Consider the following 20,991-nt stretch of genomic DNA (forward strand, 5'->3'; position numbering starts at 1 on the left):
ATCTGTGGTTTTTCCTTTTTGAGCGCTATTTGCCGATAGTTGTGCCATGGTGAGTATTGTCTTTGTTTTTAAATTGCCTAACACTGGTCAGTAAATTGTTCAAATGTGTGCTGTGTTCCTCTGCTTTTATTTCAAAAGAAAACGAACAAAATTCTAAGAATTTGGTTTTTTTTTACAATATGAATAATGGGGGTTTTGAACAAAAAGAAGTATTGTATATAAATTTTATGATTGAAAAAAAAGGCAAAACAAAAGGTTTTATATATACATTTTTTAAATATTTTCCCAATAACTGATTGTATAAAAAAAAAAGAGTCAAATGTTTAGCCTTTAGAGAAAAACAAATATGATGTACTTAAAAATTAGATTATTACTACTATATTAAATAGGATGTTCACAATTAAATCCCATCAATTTTATATGCCAAACGTTATTCAACAATTTGAAACAAAAGGCTGTTTTTAAAAGGCGAACAATCATCCCTTCAATCAAAACTTATTTTAAAATAAAATAATACAAAGTTGTGACATTGTAATATAATAATTACAGTATTTTAGGAAAGTTCTGTAGAGTAAAACGTTCTCAAGTATTTTTTAGGCAAAAAAAAGAATTAAAGACCATTCTAGATGGTTGTAAATTAAGTACATACAAGATGGCAATGTAGTTGTCTTCCATTGAAACGTATACCACCTTTGGATATTTTCTATGCTTTCTTTTGTACTAATTCTCTATTATCCCATGACAACGGTAATCAAAATCCTTTATTCCTATATAATTATGTGAAACTGTTTTATACAATTAAATTGTAATACATATAAATATGTTTTCATTCCCAATATATACATTTTTTTCACTTTATTACAATTTTTGTCATACTTGATTACTTCCTGTTCACACCTTTGTTACAAAACAAATCGTTTCTATCCGTTTCATAGTATTTATAAGTGTATTATACAGTGATGGACAAAATTAATGCATCACCCTTAAAATTTAACACATTTAGGTTCATATAGCATTTTTCAGCCAAATGAAACTTTTTTTCAACCAAATGAAACTTCTTTTCAACCAAATGAAACTTTTTTTCAATCAAATGAAACCTTTTTCCAAGCAAATGAAACCTTTTTCAAGCAAATTAAAGCTTTTTTTTCAAGCAAATGAAACCTAAAACCTAATGATAATAATTATGTAGAGGAATAAATAAATGACATTATAGTACTAACAATAATTTTTATGATTGAATATTAATATTACAATAATTGAATCGTAAGGCTTAGGTACAAGAACTTTTCTTGTGAAGAACCATTTTCGTGTTGGTGGGGGTATGAGCGGGTTCACTTTTGCAATTCATGTCAAGAGACTTGTTTGTAGAAATCCTTCAACCTGATGATGAGCTAAAGGGCTCGAAATTCGGATTGTCGCGAAACAACTTACTGTAGGAACTATATTTTTAAAAAGGATTGAACTCCACACCCACTCCATCATTCATAATTTGTTGCTCGCTCAAAGACACTTTTCTATCCTACTTAATTAAATTTTGACAGGGTGGATGTAGAAAAGTTTGAGGAATCTTCACAAGAAACGTTCTTGTGCCTAAGCCTTACGATTCAATTATTGTAATATTAATATTCAATCATCATAAAAATTATTGTTAGTACTGTAATGTCATTTATTTATTCCTCAACATAATTATTATCATTAGGTTTTAGGTTTCATTTGCTTGACAAAAGGTTTCATTTGCTTGAAAAAAAGTTTCATTTGATTGAAAAAAGGTTTCATTTGTTTGAAAAAAGGTGTCATTTGATTGAAAAAAGGTTTCAATTGTTTGAAAAAAGTTTCATTTGATTGAAAAAAAGGTTTCATTTGTTTGAAAAATGGTTTCATTTGATTGAAAAAAGGTTTCATTTGCTTGAAAAATGGTTTCGTTTGTTTGAAAAAAGGTTTCATTTGCTTGAAAAATGGTTTCATTTGATGGAAAAAAGGTTTCATTTGCTTGAAAAAAGGTTTCATTTGCTTGAAAAATGGTTTCATTTGATGGAAAAAAGGTTTCATTTGATGGAAAAAAGGTTTCATTTGCTTGAAAAAAGGTTTCATTTGCTTGAAAAATGGTTTCATTTTATGGAAAAAAGGTTTCATTTGCTTGAAAAATGGTTCCATTTGATTGAAAAAACGTTTCATTTGCTTGAAAAATGGTTTCATTTGATTGGAAAAAAAGTCATTTGATTGAAAAAAAATTTCATTTGGTTGAAAAAAAATTTCATTTGACTGAAAAATGCTATAAATGACATTATAGTACTAACAATAATAAGAAACGTTCTTGTACCTTAGCCTTACGATTCAATTATTGAAATATTAATATTCAATCATCATAATAATTATTGTTAGTACTGTAATGTCATTTATTTATTCCTCTACGTAATTATTATCATTAGGTTTTAGGTTTCATTTCCTTGACAAAGGTTTCATTTGCTTGAAAAAAGTTTTCATTTGCTTGAAAAAAGGTTTCATTTACTTGAAAAAAGGTTTCATTTGCTTGAAAAAGTCATTTGATTGAAAAAAAGTCATTTGATTGAAAAAAGGTTTCATTTGCTTGAAAAAAGGTTTCATTTGCTTGAAAAATGGTTTCATTTGCTGGAAAAATGGTTTCATTTGATTGAAAAAAGGTTTCATTTGATTGAAAAAAGGTTTCATTTGCTTGAAGAATGGTTTCATTTGATTTAAAAAAACGTTTCATTTGATTGAAAAAAAGTTTCATTTGGTTGAAAAAAGGTTTCATTTGATTGAAAAAAAATTTTATTTGGTTGAAAAAAGTTTCATTTGACTGAAAAATGCTATATATAATAGGGCGGGGGGGGGGGGGGGTAAAGGGTGATGGAGGAATATCAAATACTCCACTAACCCTGAGTGAATGATATGTAAATAGGAATGAATATATTTAAGAGTGAATGAGAGAATGGGTTTGGTTTGGTGTGGTGAATGCATTTGGGCTGAAATGATCATGTTGACAGCTCTTGGAGCCCAACTTAGGTGGCTGGATGGATTAGCCCAATATAAATCCATTTGATTTACAATAAAAATAATTTTAAAAAATGACAAAATTTACAGATAGTGTTTTTATGCCTCTTATAAAGTAAATAGTTGCACCAATCATGGTTTAAAGTTCAAATTATGAACCCGGTTCACTTAGGCTGTGTTCAGAATTTAATTAAAACTTATTCAAAATATGATCAACTATTTTATGGCAAAATCCATATAACCAGAATAAATGCACTGCAAACTCAAAAATGAAGATTACCACCACCTTATATAGTTAAAATGATCAAATACCATTATCATAATCATGATCATGATGATTTCAACTTTTCTCGTAATTATCTTTTATTTTTAAAATGTTTATATTAAGCTTAAGATATAAAATGTACTTAGTTCTTGAAAATGGAAAAAGGATCACCAAAGCATTGTGAAAACTGTACTTTTTTATTGCTTTAGGAATGTGTATATTAGCCAGAGTACTACGATTTGTTCCATCATATTGTACTTGGGGGAAGGGTAGCAGGGTAAAAAGAGCCACGGGTGATGGTGGAATCGAACTCATGACTGCAGTGCCTATGAACCAAGAGTCTTTCATGCTTACCACTCATCTACCACATTTTTATTTAAAAACACCTTCAATAAAAGGCCTACAAAAAAAGAACTTTTTCAGTTATAACGATCTACGGTTTATCAAATAAATTTTTTCAATAACAGCTAGGTGCTTCTTCAATCAATTTTGAAGCAGGTATGGATTAAATCCTAAAGTATATTGTTTTAATTTGTTTTTAATGAATAGAATAAATCAAAATCTACTTGAAAAATCTCTATTCAATGTTAAATTATGTGCAACAAGAATTTTATGTATTTCTGTTTTTGTCAACATTTTTCTTTACTCAGTCTATGGCAGCCGTAGCACATCGATTGTCGAGAAGATAGTCAATGATTTCGCCAATATTGCTTGAATTGAGTCTTAAATTTTTTAATTGGTTTTTATGTGCATGTTTGATTAATTTCACTATGTCAGGGATTTCATATGAAGAAGCATATAAGCCTCGGACTCTTTTCATTTGGGTTGGTGATTTCTTTCCCTTATGAATGATTGTGGGCGTTTTAGCCTGTTTTCTCGCTGCCATCATCTGCATTTTCAACTTCTTTGCTTTTTCTAATTTTTTGTCAACTTTAAATTGTACTTTGCCCTTTGTAATATCTGTTGACTTTTTCGGCTCTTTTAAGAGTATTTGACTATTTTTGGTAAGTCTGCTGAATGACATCTTCCATTTACACATTTCGGCTGATTCTTTAAAAGGCACAACTTGAGTCTGTTGGTTCTTTTTTACTTCCTTTCGTAGAATTCTCATAACTCTCTTTTGATCATGTTTTATATGCAGTATGGATTGAGTACGCGGTGGTAGTTTATCTTCCGCACGGAATTTTGTTTGAACCGATCTAGAACGCTTCCTGTTTTGAGGTTTTTTCTGTTTTTTCATGAGTGGGTGCTTCTTTGCTGCTGACTTCTTCTTTGAATTTAAACGCTTTTTAGACTGACTACGCAATCTAGCCAAAATATGCTTTCTTGTATGATTATTATTTTTTGACAACTCTTGTTTCTCTCTCTTTAAACGTGCTTGTCGCTTAGAACGTGAACGACCCCTGGACTCATTCGCTTGCTTTAGCATGATAGACATCTTGTCCTCCCAATTTTTTTGGCAGTCTCTGAAAAAAATATTTGCAACCATCTAAAAATTAGAATGAAAGTTTAAAAGTAGAATAAATGCAGTCTAATTAACCCTACCAAATTATATTTATGTAAAAAGAAGTTATTGCATTTGAAAGTAGCTGGTGTATTTAGTGATTATTTTAAGTTGTGGTTAACTGGAACACAGTGTTTGCACTCTGCAGTGCAGTATTGCATTGTATTTGTACACTGCTATATTACAATGTAAATAATCAATCATGCTAACAGTGGAATCCAGAATTTTACAGCCTATATTTAAAATGTTAAGATTTAGGCTTCAAGACATTTAACTTTAGATTGTAAACTTTGTTTTAAAATTATATACTAATAGGTACTGCATATAAAATATTGATATAGCGGTAAAAAGTGAGATCTCGGAAACATTCTTTACAACATCCTGTCAAGTCTCAACAGACTGTAAAGAACAGAAAGAACTCAGGGGAGCATCAGATACTATGATATGGTATACAGATGGCTCTAAAAGAAACGAAGGAACGGATCGGATATCAAGCCCCAAAATATAAGCAATCAAACTCATTTGGGAAGTACACTTTGGTCTTTTAAAGCAGTAATACATGCCATCAATGCTTGTGCCATAGAAAATTTTAAAAGAAGTTTCACTGACAAAAAATCCTCATAAGGCTGGATAGCTAAGCAGCTATAAAAGCATTAGCGTGTAAAAAAAATCACATCAAAAATAGTCAGTGATTGCATCCAAAATTTCCAAAACCCAGGGAAACAACCTGATGATATCTTGGGAGCCAGAGCACAAAGGATTTTTGGGTAATGAAAAAGCAGGCACATTGGCCAGAGGAATTGCAAGACCGTACATAGGCCCCAATCCTATACTATGGATAACAAAATCAAATACAGAATCCTCCATCACAGATTGGATCCAAATAAAATAAAAAGAGAGCGATAAATTCTAGGGGTGCTAGACATAGAAAAATTTGCTAAAGACTAGCAAATTCACTGCTGTAGTTGGAGAGGGCCAGACTCAGAGAAGTGATAGGACAATTAACCGTCCACTGGCATCTGAGATAACATCTGCATAAGAAGAAGAAAAGAAGAAGAAAAATAACTTTATTCTGGGACTGGTGTCCCCTAAGAATAATTTACATTAAATAAATAAAGGAAGTTCCTTCTATGAAGTTAAAAGTAAAAAAAAAAAAAAAAGATACAAATCTTGGCACAATGTATACCAATAAGGCAGGACAGAAGAAAAAATTACAAGAATATTAAACAAAAATAACAAATGTTAACATGAGGTCTCTGCTCGGAGGGAGAGGAGGTGATTATACAGGTGGGATTTAATGGAGGAAAAGGAGGCAGCGTGACGAATAGAAAGGGGAAGGGAGTTCCAGAGTTTAGGGGCTCGGATCAGAAAGGATCTTTCGAAGGTATGGGTTGTATGTTGCGGAAAGATAAGGTCAATTGGGGATGAGCGGGTGTTACGAGTGTGATGTGAGGAGTTGAATTGGAGGGATTGGATGATGTAAGGAGGACGACAGGTGGATGGACTGGAAAAGAAAGCAACCTAGGAAATACTGTGCACGGAAGGAGGGGAATAGCCAGGAAAGTTGGGAATACAACCCCGACACCCGGGATCCCCGTGGGGTGCCGTACACAAATCTTATGCAACAATTCATAAAACGCTTCAATCACACGTTCTCCCCCTCTGAGAGACCACCGTATGCCAAACAGCTATAATTAAAGAAGGGAAGTATAAGGGAAGATACAAGGAGTTTGCAGGTGGAGAAAGGTAAGAGAAGCCAGGACCGACGAAACAGGCTGAGGGAGGCAATGGAATGGCGGGAAATTTGGGAACTGTGAGAATGCCAGGAAAGGTTTTGGTCAAAGACTACTCCTAGGTTTTTAACCGAAGAGCAGAAGGGGATGGGATGGTTATTTAGCATGAGAGGTGGGATGCTGGGGAGGGAATTGAGAAGTTGCCTGGACCCGATAATTATGGCGGTGGATTTGGACGGATTGAGGACTAGGGAATTTTTATGGGCCCATTCGTTGATGGAGTTTAGGTCTTTTTGGATCTTGAGAGTGGCCGAGTGAAGATCGGAAGGGTGGAAGGATATGTATATTTGGGAGTCATCGGCATATAGGTGATAGTTACAGGACTGGATGGAGTCGGGCAGATCATTAATAAAATGGAAAAAAGGATAGGAGATATGCTAGAGCCTTGGAGCACCCCAGATTTTAGAGGGAGGAAGGAGGAGGTAAGGCCATTGGGAAGAGAGACAGCTTCATGGTACATAACAATGATCTTATTTGCAGATTATTTAATTAAGAGGAAGAAACAGCCGCCCATAACAGCTTCAAATGTGAAGCAACATCTCAATAGAGGCATAACCTGTGGCATAACCCATAACCTAGCATACATAAAAAACTAGGGAATGAAATGTAGCAGCAACAATCAATGACCTAGTACTTCTTTCAATCAAGACGATTGCACTGAACTAGGAAGCCTAGGAAACCAGAAGTGCCTGGGGAGCACAAACCTTCCTAGTATAGCTTCCTAGTATCCTCATCACCATCACTATGTAAAAAGTGTAAAATATACTTACTCCCGACTAGCATACGGAGGAGTTTTAGGTTTACGGACAGGATCCATTTCAGTAGTTTTCATTAAGTTAAGCACCCTCAGCTGAAACATTAAACAATCGTACAAACTGAGCAACACGCAAGAAGTTTTGTAAATTTTACCACAGGATCCTGAAGATTCAATTTTGGAGGCGGTTTGACAGTAACTTTTAGATCAGTAAGTTTAAAAAATTGGCCCAGGACATTTTTCTTCATCGAATCAGGGTATATTTTGTGTTTGAGCTCCCTTGCTTCGATGACTTTCTTGTACCTTTTTTCATCATCGTCATCCGAAGAAAACAGATCAGTCTTGTTGGACTTATCATCATACTTGACCTCTTTAGCATAGCAGTCTGTCAAAACCTGTAAAATATTTAAAAGTTAAAGTCAAACTTGGAATAAAAACTTTTGGGAAAACTTGCTTTTAGACTTGTAGAAGAAACGACACGTTTTAGATCTGGTGGGATCCTGTGTGGCCATGGTTTGAAAGGAGCATCTGGAGGTATTTTTGGCCAAGGTAAACATCCACCGAGGGTCCCAATGTACTGGCCTCCATACGTCCAAAATCTAACGGCTTTGTCTAAACCACACCTGAAAAGAACTCTCCATTACGAGCTTTTCAGCAGTTCAATTAAAAATATTTTTTTGTTTCGAGTATGCAACTCTTACGTTATATATATTTGATTAACTTCTATTAGCTCAATATGTGATACTTTAGAAACATGATTTCGACAAGAAGACAGAAGCACAGGCTCAGATTGACCTTTTGCAGCTCGCTTAGCCCTCCCTGGTATTTTGTCTTTAATGAGAAATGGAAACATAAGTCTCAGCACTGGCATGCTCCTTTTTATTGGTGGCCCTGCTCTTCCAAAATTTGAAATATGCCATATTTTGACATATCCAAAAGCGTGACCTTAAAATAAACATTTTTTATAATCATTAAATTCATTAATTTCGTAGTCTGCTTGACCAATTAATATATTACTATTAATTAAGGTTTTTAGTTGAGATAAAAAAGTCAATGGCATGAGCGGGATTCGAACCCACGATCTTCGGCTTGATACGCCGCTGCTCTACCACTTGAGCTATCGTGACCTCGATCCACTCGGACACTAACTTCCCATCTCAACCCCACCTTTTGAATTTTCCATCCTTTTTGCCATTATTCAAAATTGGCAAAATAATTGGGGGCAAAATTAAATATCCTACTATGGCACCAAGAAATTCTAGAAGGAGTAAGGAAAACAGAAAAATACCCTCTATATCAGGAGTTAATTTTTGATTTAAAAGATAAAAGCTACTTGCTGGCAAAGCTCCCATGGTCATACTTACAATGGGTAATGGCAGTAAGAAGCCAAACCCTGAAACTAAAACAACAACCATACAAGAAGATAGAGATGGGATGTCCATTGTGTAATGACCAGTACGTGATAAAAGATCTGTTTCACTTTCTCGTGGTCTGTCCCAGACTATCCGATTTAAGAATGGCCTATTTTCATGACCGTAAGCCTCCAGCACAAAAAATGATTAAATATATAAATGGGGAAAATTGGGTAGTGCTTGTGCGTTACTGCAGAGCGGCTTACGATTTGAGGGCCAAAATAATATAAGGGTAATTTGCTTGTCATTTATTTGTTATCTTAGTTATCCCTAAATTATTGTTATTGATCTTTGATTTATTTTGGTTTGATTTACTTTACTTTTTTTCACTTATATTATTTAAATTATGATTTTACATCAATATGAAGTGTAAAACAATTTAGTAATTGTTTAAAAAGAAATAATATGATTTATGTACAATTATAGATTAGCCCTAAAGTCATTATTAGTTTGATATTATTATTCTATCAATGAAACTTTAACTGTAAATGTAATGCTATTGGTTTAAAAGAGAATTATTTTATTTAATTATGAAATAAAAGAAATGTAATAGGTCGCAAGGTCAACTCACCCACAACGGTTTGCACAACCAGTGGCAATGCATGTCTTTACTTTTGTAAATAGATCATAATAACAACATTATGTAACAAGATTATAAAAAATAAAGACATCTATCTATCTTGGCCAGGGGGGGGGGGTTCTCCAGAGCGAGTTTTGTTCCAGAGCTCAGGGAGGTGTAGACTTTTCCAAATTATTTCGATGTTAGTGGTTTTTATTCACATCTCCCATAAGACCCTGGTTACCCAATCAAGAAGGGCATTACGTTTATCAATAAATGGCAGGCCCGCTTCTCCTGCCAGCTGGATGGTTTCCACTATGTGGATGGCTCTTTGGAGTCGATTTCATCCTCTCACTCATTTAACAAAAATTTTGAATGTAATTGTTTAAAGTATTGTTAGTTCGTTGTCATATTTTTATGTGGCTAATGTGGAAGGACAAGGGCAAAAAAATTGTATATACCTATAATTTTGTTGTCCTAAATTAATATACATTCATGAAAGCGTCCACATGATTATATACAAGTTAAAATCTGTGAACTTGTTGTTGTAATGATATATATAGTGTTTTAATAGCTGATATTATTATTTTTCAAAAAAATATGTATAGTATTTTTTAGTCAAATGAAACTTTTTTTCAACCAAATGAAACTTTTTTCAACCAAATGAAACTTTTTTTCAACCAAATGAAACTTTTTTTCAACCAAATGAAACTTTTTTCAACCAAATGAAACTTTTTTCAATCAAATGAAACTTTTTTCAGTCAAATTAAACCTTTTTTCAAGCAAATGAAACCTAAAACCTAATAATAATAATGTAGAGGAATAAATAAATGACATTATAGTACTAACAATAATTTTTATGATGTTTGTTAATGTTGTAACATTAATATTACAATAATTGAATCGTAAGGCTTAGGTACAAGAACGTTTCTTGTGAAGATCTGTATTCATCAAACTTTTCTACATCCACCCCATCGAAGTTTAATTAAGTGGGATAGAAAAGTGTTTTTGAGCGAGCAACTTTCTGTGATAGAAATTATGAATGATGGAGTGGGGTGGAGTTTGTACCTAAGCCTTACGATTCAATTATTTAATATTCAATCATCATAAAAATTATTGTTAGTACTATAATGTCATTTATTTATTCCTCTGCATAATTATTATCATTAGGTTTTAGGTTTCATTTGCTTGAAAAAAAAAAAAAACTAATTTGCTTGAAAAATGGTTTAAGTTGATAGAAAAAAGGTTTCATTTGATTGCAAAAAAGTTTCATTTGACTGAAAAATGCTATATTCATTTATTTTTTGAAAAACACTTTCTATAAAATAAATAGAAATTTAAAAAAAAATTAAAATCATGTGTTCCAAATCTAAATCAAACAGCAATTTTATTTCAATATGTTGAGAATAATTTTAAAAAATTTTTGTTTAGAATTGGAGTTCATTTGACATATTTAGTACATCACTCACCCTATGAAAACTGCCTTATACAAACCTGTAAAGAGGAAAGAATTGTCAGCATTTGCAATCATATCAGTAACATAATCGCCGACGACATGTATTGCATAGAAAGTGCTAACTAATCCCCCTTCAGGGTTGCTAGACCAGAGCTGGACCCAGCCGTTTTGAAGAGAAGCGAGTAAGGAGCCTTCTTCAAGATTGTCCCCCCTGGTTGTGAGAAAATACATTGTATGTATCTCCATTCTTCCTGTAAAGATGAAGGTTTAACGTGCAAGAATCAGTTTGGGGATTTTTTTTATTCTGACCTGCAGTTCCGGTTATAATGGGGGATTGTGGCTTTTTCTTTTTCTTTTTTGAATCTAGTAATTTCGGCGATTTTGCACATTTTGAAGGCTCCTTATCACGTCTGACTAAGCCTTCAAACATTGATTCCAAATCTTCCATTTCTTTTCCTTCTTTATAGAAAAATACTGTCTGGTCACACTTGCATCTAGCGGAGGCCTTGCAGTCACAGTTTTCTAAACACGGGCACATCCATTCACAATCGCATCTACAATTTGAAAAGTTAATGCATTTATGAGTTGTATTTATATATGTAACTTCTCACTTCTTCTCTTCTAAGCAGTGGCAGCGAAAAATATTCTTTTCTTTTGTGGATTCACAAAATGATGACCGCAAATTCAGAGGGATGCCTCGGTTCACTGCAAATCCAACACGATTGCTAAATATAAATAAAAAGATTTTTTTTTTTAAAGAAGAATGTCTAACAAGTAAAAATGTTTAATATTTTACTCCAAGTTGGGGACTCCGACAAAATGGATTTTAAATGGCTGTCCATTCTTTAACTTAAGAAATATCAATTCTCCGCTGTACGTCCCTGTCGCTATGATGTTTGGTGGGAAGATTGCCGATGCTGTTATATCTTCAGTGTGGTACATCGGCCAATTCTTGCTGTCTCCTATCTCCACCTCATCCACCCACTCAGTCACGTGTTTGTTCCAGCCCATAGCCAGGAGCCTTTGCGGTATCCAGTACAGTCCAGTCACACAACTGAAAAAAAACATCATTCTATTAGCCGATCAACGCTGAATTCTTCGCCATTACCAATCTTTTTTCATTAGCATGTCCCTGAGACAAATGCCGAGAGAGAAGTTCCACATTTTTACACTCCCGTCAACCGCTCCGGTAAGCAAGTGGATTAAAGAAGGACCAAATGTGGCACTCGTTATACCGACAGCTTTGGTCTCACCATATTGCTCCTTTGTGTGCGCATTACGTATCATGTGAATCCTTTTGCCATTGTAAGGATTCCACGTAAGAATGTTGGAATCCATGCCCACGGTCACAACCTACAAAAAACCATGTAATACACATTGTTTAATAAAAAAATTTTTTTGTACACTATTGTATATTTATGGTCCACATAATGAAGATATGATTAAAATATAAAATGTCGGTGTGAGATCTGTGAGATAAATGAACCTGTAAAAGAGGTGGCCACAAGCTATTCTGCACCACACCTGAGTGGATCCATTGTGCTCCTCTATTTTTACACATCACTAACCAGCTTCAGGTTTGTTAATCAACCTATATATCATTTCCAGAGGCTTCTTAGTGTAGAAGCTTGCAGCTTTTCCTCTCTTTGACCTCCACAAAAACACAAAACGTGTTCTATGGTCTCCACTTCTTCCTGGCAGTATTACTGTCCAGTGCATATACCTTCTTAGGCAGCAGTGCCTTATCAAAATGCTGGTTCTGTTGCAGATACCATCCAGTAATTCCTTAGAAAGCTTGCAGATGGCCCTTTCATGAATCTCTTTGGGGGCCTCAAGGCGGGGGTGTTGCTCCACCAGATTTTGTACTAATTAAGAATCCATTTTGGATGTACCCTACTACTTTGTGGCAAGGTGCTATGATAGGATATGGTTAGGGATGGTTAGGGTCCTAGATAATTAATATTGGTTCCATTTTTTTGGACAACATTTCACAATTCCTGAGCAAAGGGGGGGATCCTTGCCAGGGTTAGTCATTAGTGTCACTGACTTCTGCCAGGGATTCCAAGATGTATATGTACATGTAATTTCAGGGTATAGTATACTGTGCCCTTTAAGAGCTATTGTATCCCCCATGCTCTGCCTAAAGCACATCGGTGAGACCCATTTTCAAGAAACTGGATTAATAGGCCCGGTTTCAGTGGTTGAAACTCTTCTATGGTCACATTATACATCCCAAAACATTTCCTCCTGCGGGCTAGTGAAGCTCTGCAGTTTGTTTTATATATATTGACTGTGTCCGGGGGACATATTCCATTCTTTAAGGAATTGTTTCATGCCCCAGCATACTCTCTTTCGCTGTGCTTATAGAGTGGGGTAATACCGGGTGTGGCCCGACAAACGCAGTATTAGATCCTTCTTTGGCCAGGCTGTCCGCCTCTTCATTGCCATTGTGCCCCTTATGAACAGGTATCCATATGAGGGTTACCCTATTCTAGTACCTGGTAGCAATCCTATTAATAAGTTCAACGGTTTCCTCTACCAGCCTAGATGTTGATAACTCTTTTTGTAATGATTTAAGACTGGCCTGACTGTCGGAAAAGATTTTAATATTTTTCCCTTAATCTTGTTATCCATGAGTGTTCTGCAGCAAACATTGGCCCAGACCTCCGCCTGAAAGACCGAGGTGTAATTACCAAGAGGGGAGACAACATTATACATCCCAAAACATTTCCTCCTGCGGGCTAGTGAAGCTCTGCAGTTTGTTAGTAAATGTGTTGGTGTCTCTTCTGCCTCCTTGCAGAATCTGCATGTGCCATCTTGGATTATTCCAACTTTTTTCAAGTGTTCATTTAACTTGCAGTGTCCTGTTAGGAATCCTATTAGGATTCGCAGTCTATTCCTGCTTCCTTTGACACATTCTGTAATTTCTTTCCTACCAAAATTGGTTAGAAGATTCTTGGATTGCCTATGTCCAATGAGTGAATTCCAAAGTTCCCTCATTTTCTTTTTGTCCTTCTGTCTGAGATATTCGTTAATAGTGTGGATTCCTATGCCACAGACAGTGTTGGGCAAAAATTAGTCATGTCTAATGATTAATGATTGATCACTCAGACCGTTAGTCATGATTGGTAGTAAATGACTAATTTAGTCATTAGTCGCCATATGTGATTGATGGCTAACTTAGTCATGACTAGTAATTAAATACGAGGCATGACTAATTTAGTCACAATATAGTTAGTCGTGACTAAATTTCGATAAATCATGTTCAAATGGATGCTCAAAAAATGAAAAATATACAACTTCATCACTTTTAAAAAAATTTCTAACAGAAATTTATTTCATCAAAACGAAAATCCTTCAACACCTTATTTAACGAAAATGAATCTTCCAATTATAAGTAAAACTCCGTCGTTATAAAAAGTCAAAAAATAATAATAATAATAAAATAAACAAATCCTAGAACAAGCTACACTTTGAAAAGTAAATATGTTTACATAACCGATCAATGGAAAAAATATTTCTTTGAATAAAAATTTATTCCACTTAAAAGGAGAGATTTCTACATTATTTGGAAAATACACCATCTAGGGGTCTTGATTGTAATAAAATAGACATGTAGAATAATTATGTAACTTTGGTTTTCGTTTATAACACTTTTTGAAGGTTGGCCTTGAGCACGACTCTCATCTCAAAATTTTTATCCGGAGTCGGTTGGATTTTGGTAAGTTGGTCATTGTAGCCAGACTTGGGCAAAATCAAACTAATTCAATCATGATTAAGAATTTTGATTGAAGTTTAATCATGATTGAATTAGACATGAGTAAATTAATCATTATATGATTTAGTCATACCTCATGATTGAATTAATTATGATTAAATCATATAATGATTAATGTACTCATGACTAATTCAATCATGATTAAATTTCAATAAAAATTCTTAATCATGATTGAATTAGTTTGATTTTGCCCAACTCTGGCCACAGAAGGGTCACCAGGGATTCCAAACAATTCCATACACTTTTTGCCTTTACCTCGATAAAGCTATATGGCCTTAACTACCACCCAACTGTCGAAGAGAATGGAATGAACCTGTAACTAGGTTGTTTTTGATCACCTTGGTTAAATTTTCATAAAAATAGCGAAACGGATAAGCCACCAAGGTGATCAGAGCAATTGATATTACATTGTACTCACACATTTAAAAATTGGATTAAATAGTGCTTTGGTCGCTCCAGCAACATGTGTAAACCCTTCAGAATAATAGTGATTTATCTCATGGCCGAGTCTTAACAGATTGATTTTATAATTTGCAGCAATGAACCTCCTATACACAGGATTGTAGAAACATGTGAATGGTATCTCTTTCCCCAAGTCGGATAGCTTCCCTGGAACTGTCTGTTAAACGAAAATATTTAAACAGTCGTGTCAAAAAATAAAATCCTACAAAGAGATGTTTGTACCATGATGCATGCTTTTTGCTTGACGTCCCAAACTTTGAATATCTTTTCTATGCTTAGGCTATATATTTTAGTGCCTTTGTTTTGTACTATTATAGCCGCTATTGGAGTGTGGTGTCCATGGAGGACCGCCAAGGGTTCAAAACTGTGCATGTGATCCCAAACTCTAATCGCACTGTCATATCCACCAGTCACGTATCTCATCGGTACACTGTCTACAAAAGATTTGTTCAGTGATCAAATGACAATCTTAAAATTAAATCATAAATTACCTTTCACGATGCAAAAAACATTGACACCTTTTGGTATGCTGAATTTCATTTTTATTTCCTTGCTCGAAGGGTCGAACGCAATGAGGGAATTTTTCGACTTGTTTTGGCAGGATACAATTTGAGATATTTCAGGAAACCATTCAATTTGATGTATCCAGTCAGATTGAAATCCCTCAAACATTTTAAATTTAATTCCTTGGATTTGACCCTAAAAGCGTATATAAAAATATATTAAAACCCAATAGATAGCCTTTTGCCAGCTTGGCCGTGCGACTTGTAGATGCAAAATGGTAATATATCTTTAAATCTTTTAATTTTTTATTTAAAAACCTATAAGATGCTGCTGATGGGTGTAAATTCTCACAACGTACAAATAAATGTTTAAGTAAGTACTGAGCTTACTTTTTAAAACAAACCAACAACATTTAATTGTTTTTGCAGTATATATATAAAAGACAAATTAGTCTCAAAAATTTCCATATTTTTTTTAAACACCTTCAAATAAAAATCAAGTGCATTTCAAATATTAAAAAAAAAATGGGCTCCAAAATATTATAAACTTGCAGAATTGAACTGTTCTACATGAACATATTACGTACATTATTGTGTATTTATAACTTATAAAAATTTAATGCAAAAATAATTTTATTTTGCTACTCTAAACCACTTTTATTTGGACTACTTTTTGGGAAACTTAATTTTTTTGGTTGTTCGTCCTCTAGTTCTAAATTAATATCCACTTATTTGTCAGGTTGTAAACAAGTTGTCAAACTTCCTATAAAAAACTTTCATCCGATCTCCTTGTTAAGTTTGGCATTCCTCAAGGAGCAATTTTAGGAGCATTATTGTTTTCAATTTTTATTAATGACCTCCCTTCTTGTTTAAATTACTCCAAATTTATATACAATGGCCACTCATTTAATCTCTGATTCCATTCAACTCATTAACAAAGACCTTTTTGGTTAATCAAGGGCTTCAAATAATGGTCTCAAACTCAATCCGCTCAAATCCCCATCGATAATTATTTACAACACGCATCTGCCAACTGAGGATTTTCTTTGCGTTACTCTTGACGGCTCTTTAGATACCTTTTTTGATCTAGGTAAAAAACTTTTGTGAGACTTTTAATATCAGATTATCTTGGGATGATCATTTAGGCTTTGTCACTAGAAGGGTGAATTCATTTTGGAAATATAAATTTATCTCTTTGACACTAAAACTTAGACTATTAAAAACTCCTATTCTACCTTTTTTTTCTTTTTTTTTTTTCTTATTGCAGTATTATCTACTCGTTTTCACTTAACCATACTTCTTCTAAAAAAATTAGAATATTTTTAATAATTGCACAAGATTTGTATTAAGTTTACGAAGAAGAGAGCACATCTCAACACATGACAAGGTAATTCTGGGTATTGATTTATTATTTATTTAGTTACCTCTCTTTTTTACTTATTTAAAATTAAAAATAGCAATGGAGGAAGGAGAATACTCAGACATCAGGCTTCCAAGACTGGATGCCAAGCATTTGCTGAGCTCCATGTGGAAGAACGAATGGATCGCCTGGTATAACAGGAGTAAAAGAGGAGCATCTTACTGATCAATATTTAATAGTCCTACCACTGTTCCTTGGTTCAAGAATGAACACGGAAGCAAAATATTCTTTTCAGTTTCAACGCACTTAAGGAACCATGCTATCTGCAGATCTTATTTGTATAGGATCAGACTGAGACAGTCGCCAAATTGCCCAACCTGTGACGTACCAGAGACTCTCAAACACTTCTCTCCTGCACGGAGCACAAAACGAAAGAAGTAATTAAGCCATTTTGTTTTGAGAGCCTGTTGGCATCAGGTAACAGAAAAGTTTATAGAGGTATTTATGAATTTCTACAGAACGCCGGGTTGGGCATATAATTAAGTCGGATAGCCGAGTGGGCTGGGATTCTGCTGGATGGGTCTGGGCGGGCCGGATGGGTTGCTGACGGGGGGTCGAAGAAAGTGCACAAGGCAAGTTGTGCCCCGAACTGCGGGGAAGATGCGGACTTTTCCACAGCCTTACCAGGGGATGTAAGTGGTTTTTATCTGCATCTGTCTGAATTATCTGAATCGGAGTGGTGTTGCCCAAATTTCAAAAGTCTATACTTAATAGGTGCACTGCAGCCGACCACTCAGCGGTGGCCTGGGCTGACCTGGTCCGGTTCTGGCGGGATCTTGGACACTACCTGCCCATCATCCAAATCTACGAATGATTCATTTAGGATTGCTGGGGCTCATCTGTGTAATTCCCTTCTGTGGCATATTAGGTCAGCCCACGCCCTTTGAGCTTTCAGCCGTGAAGCTTTCAACTTTTTTGGGAAACAATCCTTGATTTGATCAAACTAACTCAACATTATCTTGTTGTTCTTCTCTTTTTCTTCCTCTTTTACATTTTCACTTTATGCCTACTTCTCTTCTTCGTTCATATTCAATTATGTTAATATCATACCAATTTTGTTTATTAATTATTTTTGCATTTATATTTTGTAAGCTTTTTGTTATTTATTTTATATATTTTTACTTACTAAATTCACTAATTTCGTGGTCCACTTGACCAATTAATATATTACAATTAATTAAGGTTTTTAGTTGATAAAAATGGCAAAAAGGAGGGAAAACTCAAAAAGGTGAGGTTGAGATAGGAAGTTGGTGTCCAAGTGGATCGAGGTCACGAGAGCTCAAGTGGTAGAGCAGCAGCGTATATAGCCGAAGATCGTGGGTTCGAATCCCGCTCGTGCCATGGACTTTTTTATCTCAACTAAAAATCTTTTTACTTACTGTAAATGGGCCAAGCCCTACTGTGAAAGTGTTTTTTTTAAATATATTTCTATTTCTATTCTATTTTATAAAAATACATCATTTTTGTACGTACATGTTCCAAACTTGCGATTTTAATTATAACAAAACCGTTCTGGCTGGTCTGAGTAAGTGTTCTGAACGGGCCGCCAGACTTGGTTTTCAACTTTAAGAACAAAATGTTTCCGACCAGATCTCCACCGATCAGAACAGACGGCTTTTCCTCGTCCTGGTAGAAATGATAATGCAAAGCGGTGACCGTTTGATGAAGGCCAACAATCTGAAACAGGCTTCAGCCTTTTGTAAATACTTTCAGACAAATTTTATTTCAAAATTACTTACGCAACTCTTCAAATGGAAATTGCCGAGTGATATATCATAGAAGCGCAAGTCCCTCTCTCTGGTCGCCATGCAAATAAGATTTGCGTCAGTCAAGCAGACAACGCTTGTCACAACTGTCTTCTGCACTTTTGCTTCCTTTGCTAAAAGATTATTGAAATATTTTATCTTAATCATTAATAGTCGTAATTTTTAAAAAAACTGGTATTTACGGTAAAATGCATATTGAGATTTTTCTAATTCAAAATCTAGTGACCAGATATTGAGAGCACCATCTGTACTCACTGTCATATATTTTCCATTGTCGTAGTCCCAGGTTCTATCCTTTAGAACATTTATTTTAAAAATATATATCAAGTTATACTTAAGTTCTATATACCTTGTTGATATAAGGCCGGAAAAGAACTGCAATGATCGGATGTCTGTGTCTCGAAGGAAGAACTATTGTAGTTTCATTTATTGGCAGCTCGAGTTGCTGTTGCTGATCAGGAGATAATAAATTTTCTTTCGAATGTAGCTCGTAGAGCAGATAAGCAATAAAATCAGCCCAATCGCAATACCCATCAAAATCATCATCCATCTAAATTACAAATTTCAAAAGTTTCGTCTGTTTTTTTTTTTTTAATTTTAATGAACTAATACGGCTTACCTTGAGGAAGACGAGATTAAATTCTTCATCTGGCCAGTTGAGTTTTGGGTTGTACCTTGTAAGAAGAGTCTTTAACTGACGTTGGTCTACTCTGTGGTCGACAAAATTCTGAGAAATTTAACACTTTTGCAAATAAAATCGTATGAAAATAAACAGTATAGAGAATTTATTTACAATAAATTCGGTATGTATACTCTTGAGATCGTCTAATGTTAAAAGATCTACAATCCAATAGCCTTCAACCGCCTCCTCTTCGAATGCAACATTTCCAAAAAGTTCTGTGACTTCAAGAAGGTCTAAGCTAAAAAATAATTTACCTGTTAATCTTACCAACATATTTGTACACACATACAAAATAACCAACAACTATTATAAAAGTTTTTTATTTAATACAATTAAGGTTTTTTAGTGGATCGAGGTCACGATAGCTCAAGTGGTAGAGCAGCGGCGTATCAAGCCGAAGATCGTGGGTTCGAATCCCGCTTGTGCCATTGACTTTTTTATCTCAACTAAAAAACCTTAATTAATTGTAGTATATTAATTGGTCAAGCGGACCACAAAATTAGTGAATTAATTATTTATTTAAGTTTAGTTTAATACTTCAGTAATATAGTAGCAAAAATCAAGATAAACTTGCCTTCTTATTAAAAATAATAATGTTAATAATGCATAATAATCATCTGAAGAACTCTGGATTAATTTGGAATGCACACTCGCTGAATTTTGGATAGTATCAACAATTTACATGTACTTATCATTGGGATCAAAACAGAAATTTATTAATTCCTTGTTTGCATACTTTTGTCGACTTAAGGATAAAAACAAAAACTAAACTTTGCAAAGATATTAAAAGGCATTTGGTTTATTATTTCTTTTATGTCAAGATCTACCAGAGTCGGCTACGACTCAACAAACAGTCAGTTCAAATTCTGGCTTTCAGGAAGGGCTAAACATTATGGCTTGTTCAAATGGATGCTGTCTTTACATTGGCTAAAATAAAATTGGGTATTAAGATCCACCTGGTGGTAGCCAACCTGGAGTAGTTAGGGATGGTTAGGTTTTTTAAAAAATTCAAATTTTTGTGAGTGAAAACCCCAGAAAGAGTTGTTCTTGTTGCCTTCTAATGAACTTTCATTCGCATTAAAGTTACCTTGGAGTTCTGTGTGGAAATTTCAATGGCCGGCGTTCCTCGAGGTACACAGTGTCATCGAAAGAGTACGAAATCTCTTGGGCGAGTTGTTGAAATTCGTGAATCGACATGTCTGAGGATTAAATCAGCTATAACGTATCAATAAAGCCTAAGAGCTGAAAAGCTTCTATTGCCTAACTCTAATTTTAATGCAAATAGGAAATAAAAACAAAACATGTGTTTTTTGAAGATAAATTATATTTCTTAAGGAATATATAAGTTGTGTAAATGTGCGACATACAAGAACATTTTTATTTTATATATTTTTTAAAGTAATTAATTTTTTTTTTGCTGTAAATTTCGAATCTTATTATTTATATAGTAGGTTTTTTGGTCCTTTTCAGTGTTAGTTACATTTGCCTATACAGTGGACTTTCCAGCAATGTGTCATGACAAGCACACTCACTGAAGAGGACCATGCCATGAGGTCGAAAACAAATAAATAAAATTCCAACCAATGTATACGTTCAACAATCTACAGTACGAAAAATAAAAACTT

The 20,991-nt window shown here is 34.4% G+C and overlaps 1 protein-coding gene across 3 annotated transcripts; it reads right to left on the reverse strand.

Annotated features, from left to right (window-relative positions):
- Positions 1–3,838: 3,838 nt before the first annotated feature.
- Positions 3,839–20,661, reverse strand: LOC106662840 (WD repeat-containing protein on Y chromosome). Of its 3 annotated transcripts, XM_014387236.1 has the most exons (20): positions 20,454–20,661; positions 19,478–19,604; positions 19,304–19,411; positions 19,034–19,234; positions 18,867–18,978; positions 18,658–18,797; positions 18,392–18,595; positions 15,487–15,694; positions 15,218–15,429; positions 14,952–15,152; positions 11,864–12,108; positions 11,552–11,809; positions 11,367–11,480; positions 11,065–11,309; positions 10,794–11,006; positions 8,030–8,273; positions 7,783–7,951; positions 7,484–7,723; positions 7,345–7,424; positions 3,839–4,743 (listed from the first exon to the last, which is right to left on the reverse strand). In XM_014387236.1, exons 1-20 carry the CDS (start codon positions 20,561–20,563, stop codon positions 3,924–3,926), a joined length of 4,251 nt encoding a protein of 1,416 aa, XP_014242722.1. In that variant the 5' UTR covers positions 20,564–20,661; the 3' UTR covers positions 3,839–3,923. The 3 variants fall into 3 exon arrangements, with proteins under 3 accessions (XP_014242722.1, XP_014242723.1, XP_014242724.1); XM_014387237.1 differs by lacking the exon at positions 20,454–20,661 and having other exon boundaries at positions 19,304–19,394; positions 19,478–19,566; XM_014387238.1 differs by lacking the exons at positions 19,304–19,411; positions 19,478–19,604; positions 20,454–20,661 and having other exon boundaries at positions 18,867–18,973; positions 19,034–19,124.
- Positions 20,662–20,991: the final 330 nt, after the last annotated feature.

This window comes from Cimex lectularius, unplaced genomic scaffold (assembly GCF_000648675.2).
Source record: "Cimex lectularius strain Harlan isolate CLEC.00 unplaced genomic scaffold, Clec_2.1 scaffold256, whole genome shotgun sequence".
In the NCBI taxonomy this organism is placed as follows: Eukaryota; Metazoa; Arthropoda; class Insecta; order Hemiptera; family Cimicidae; genus Cimex; species Cimex lectularius.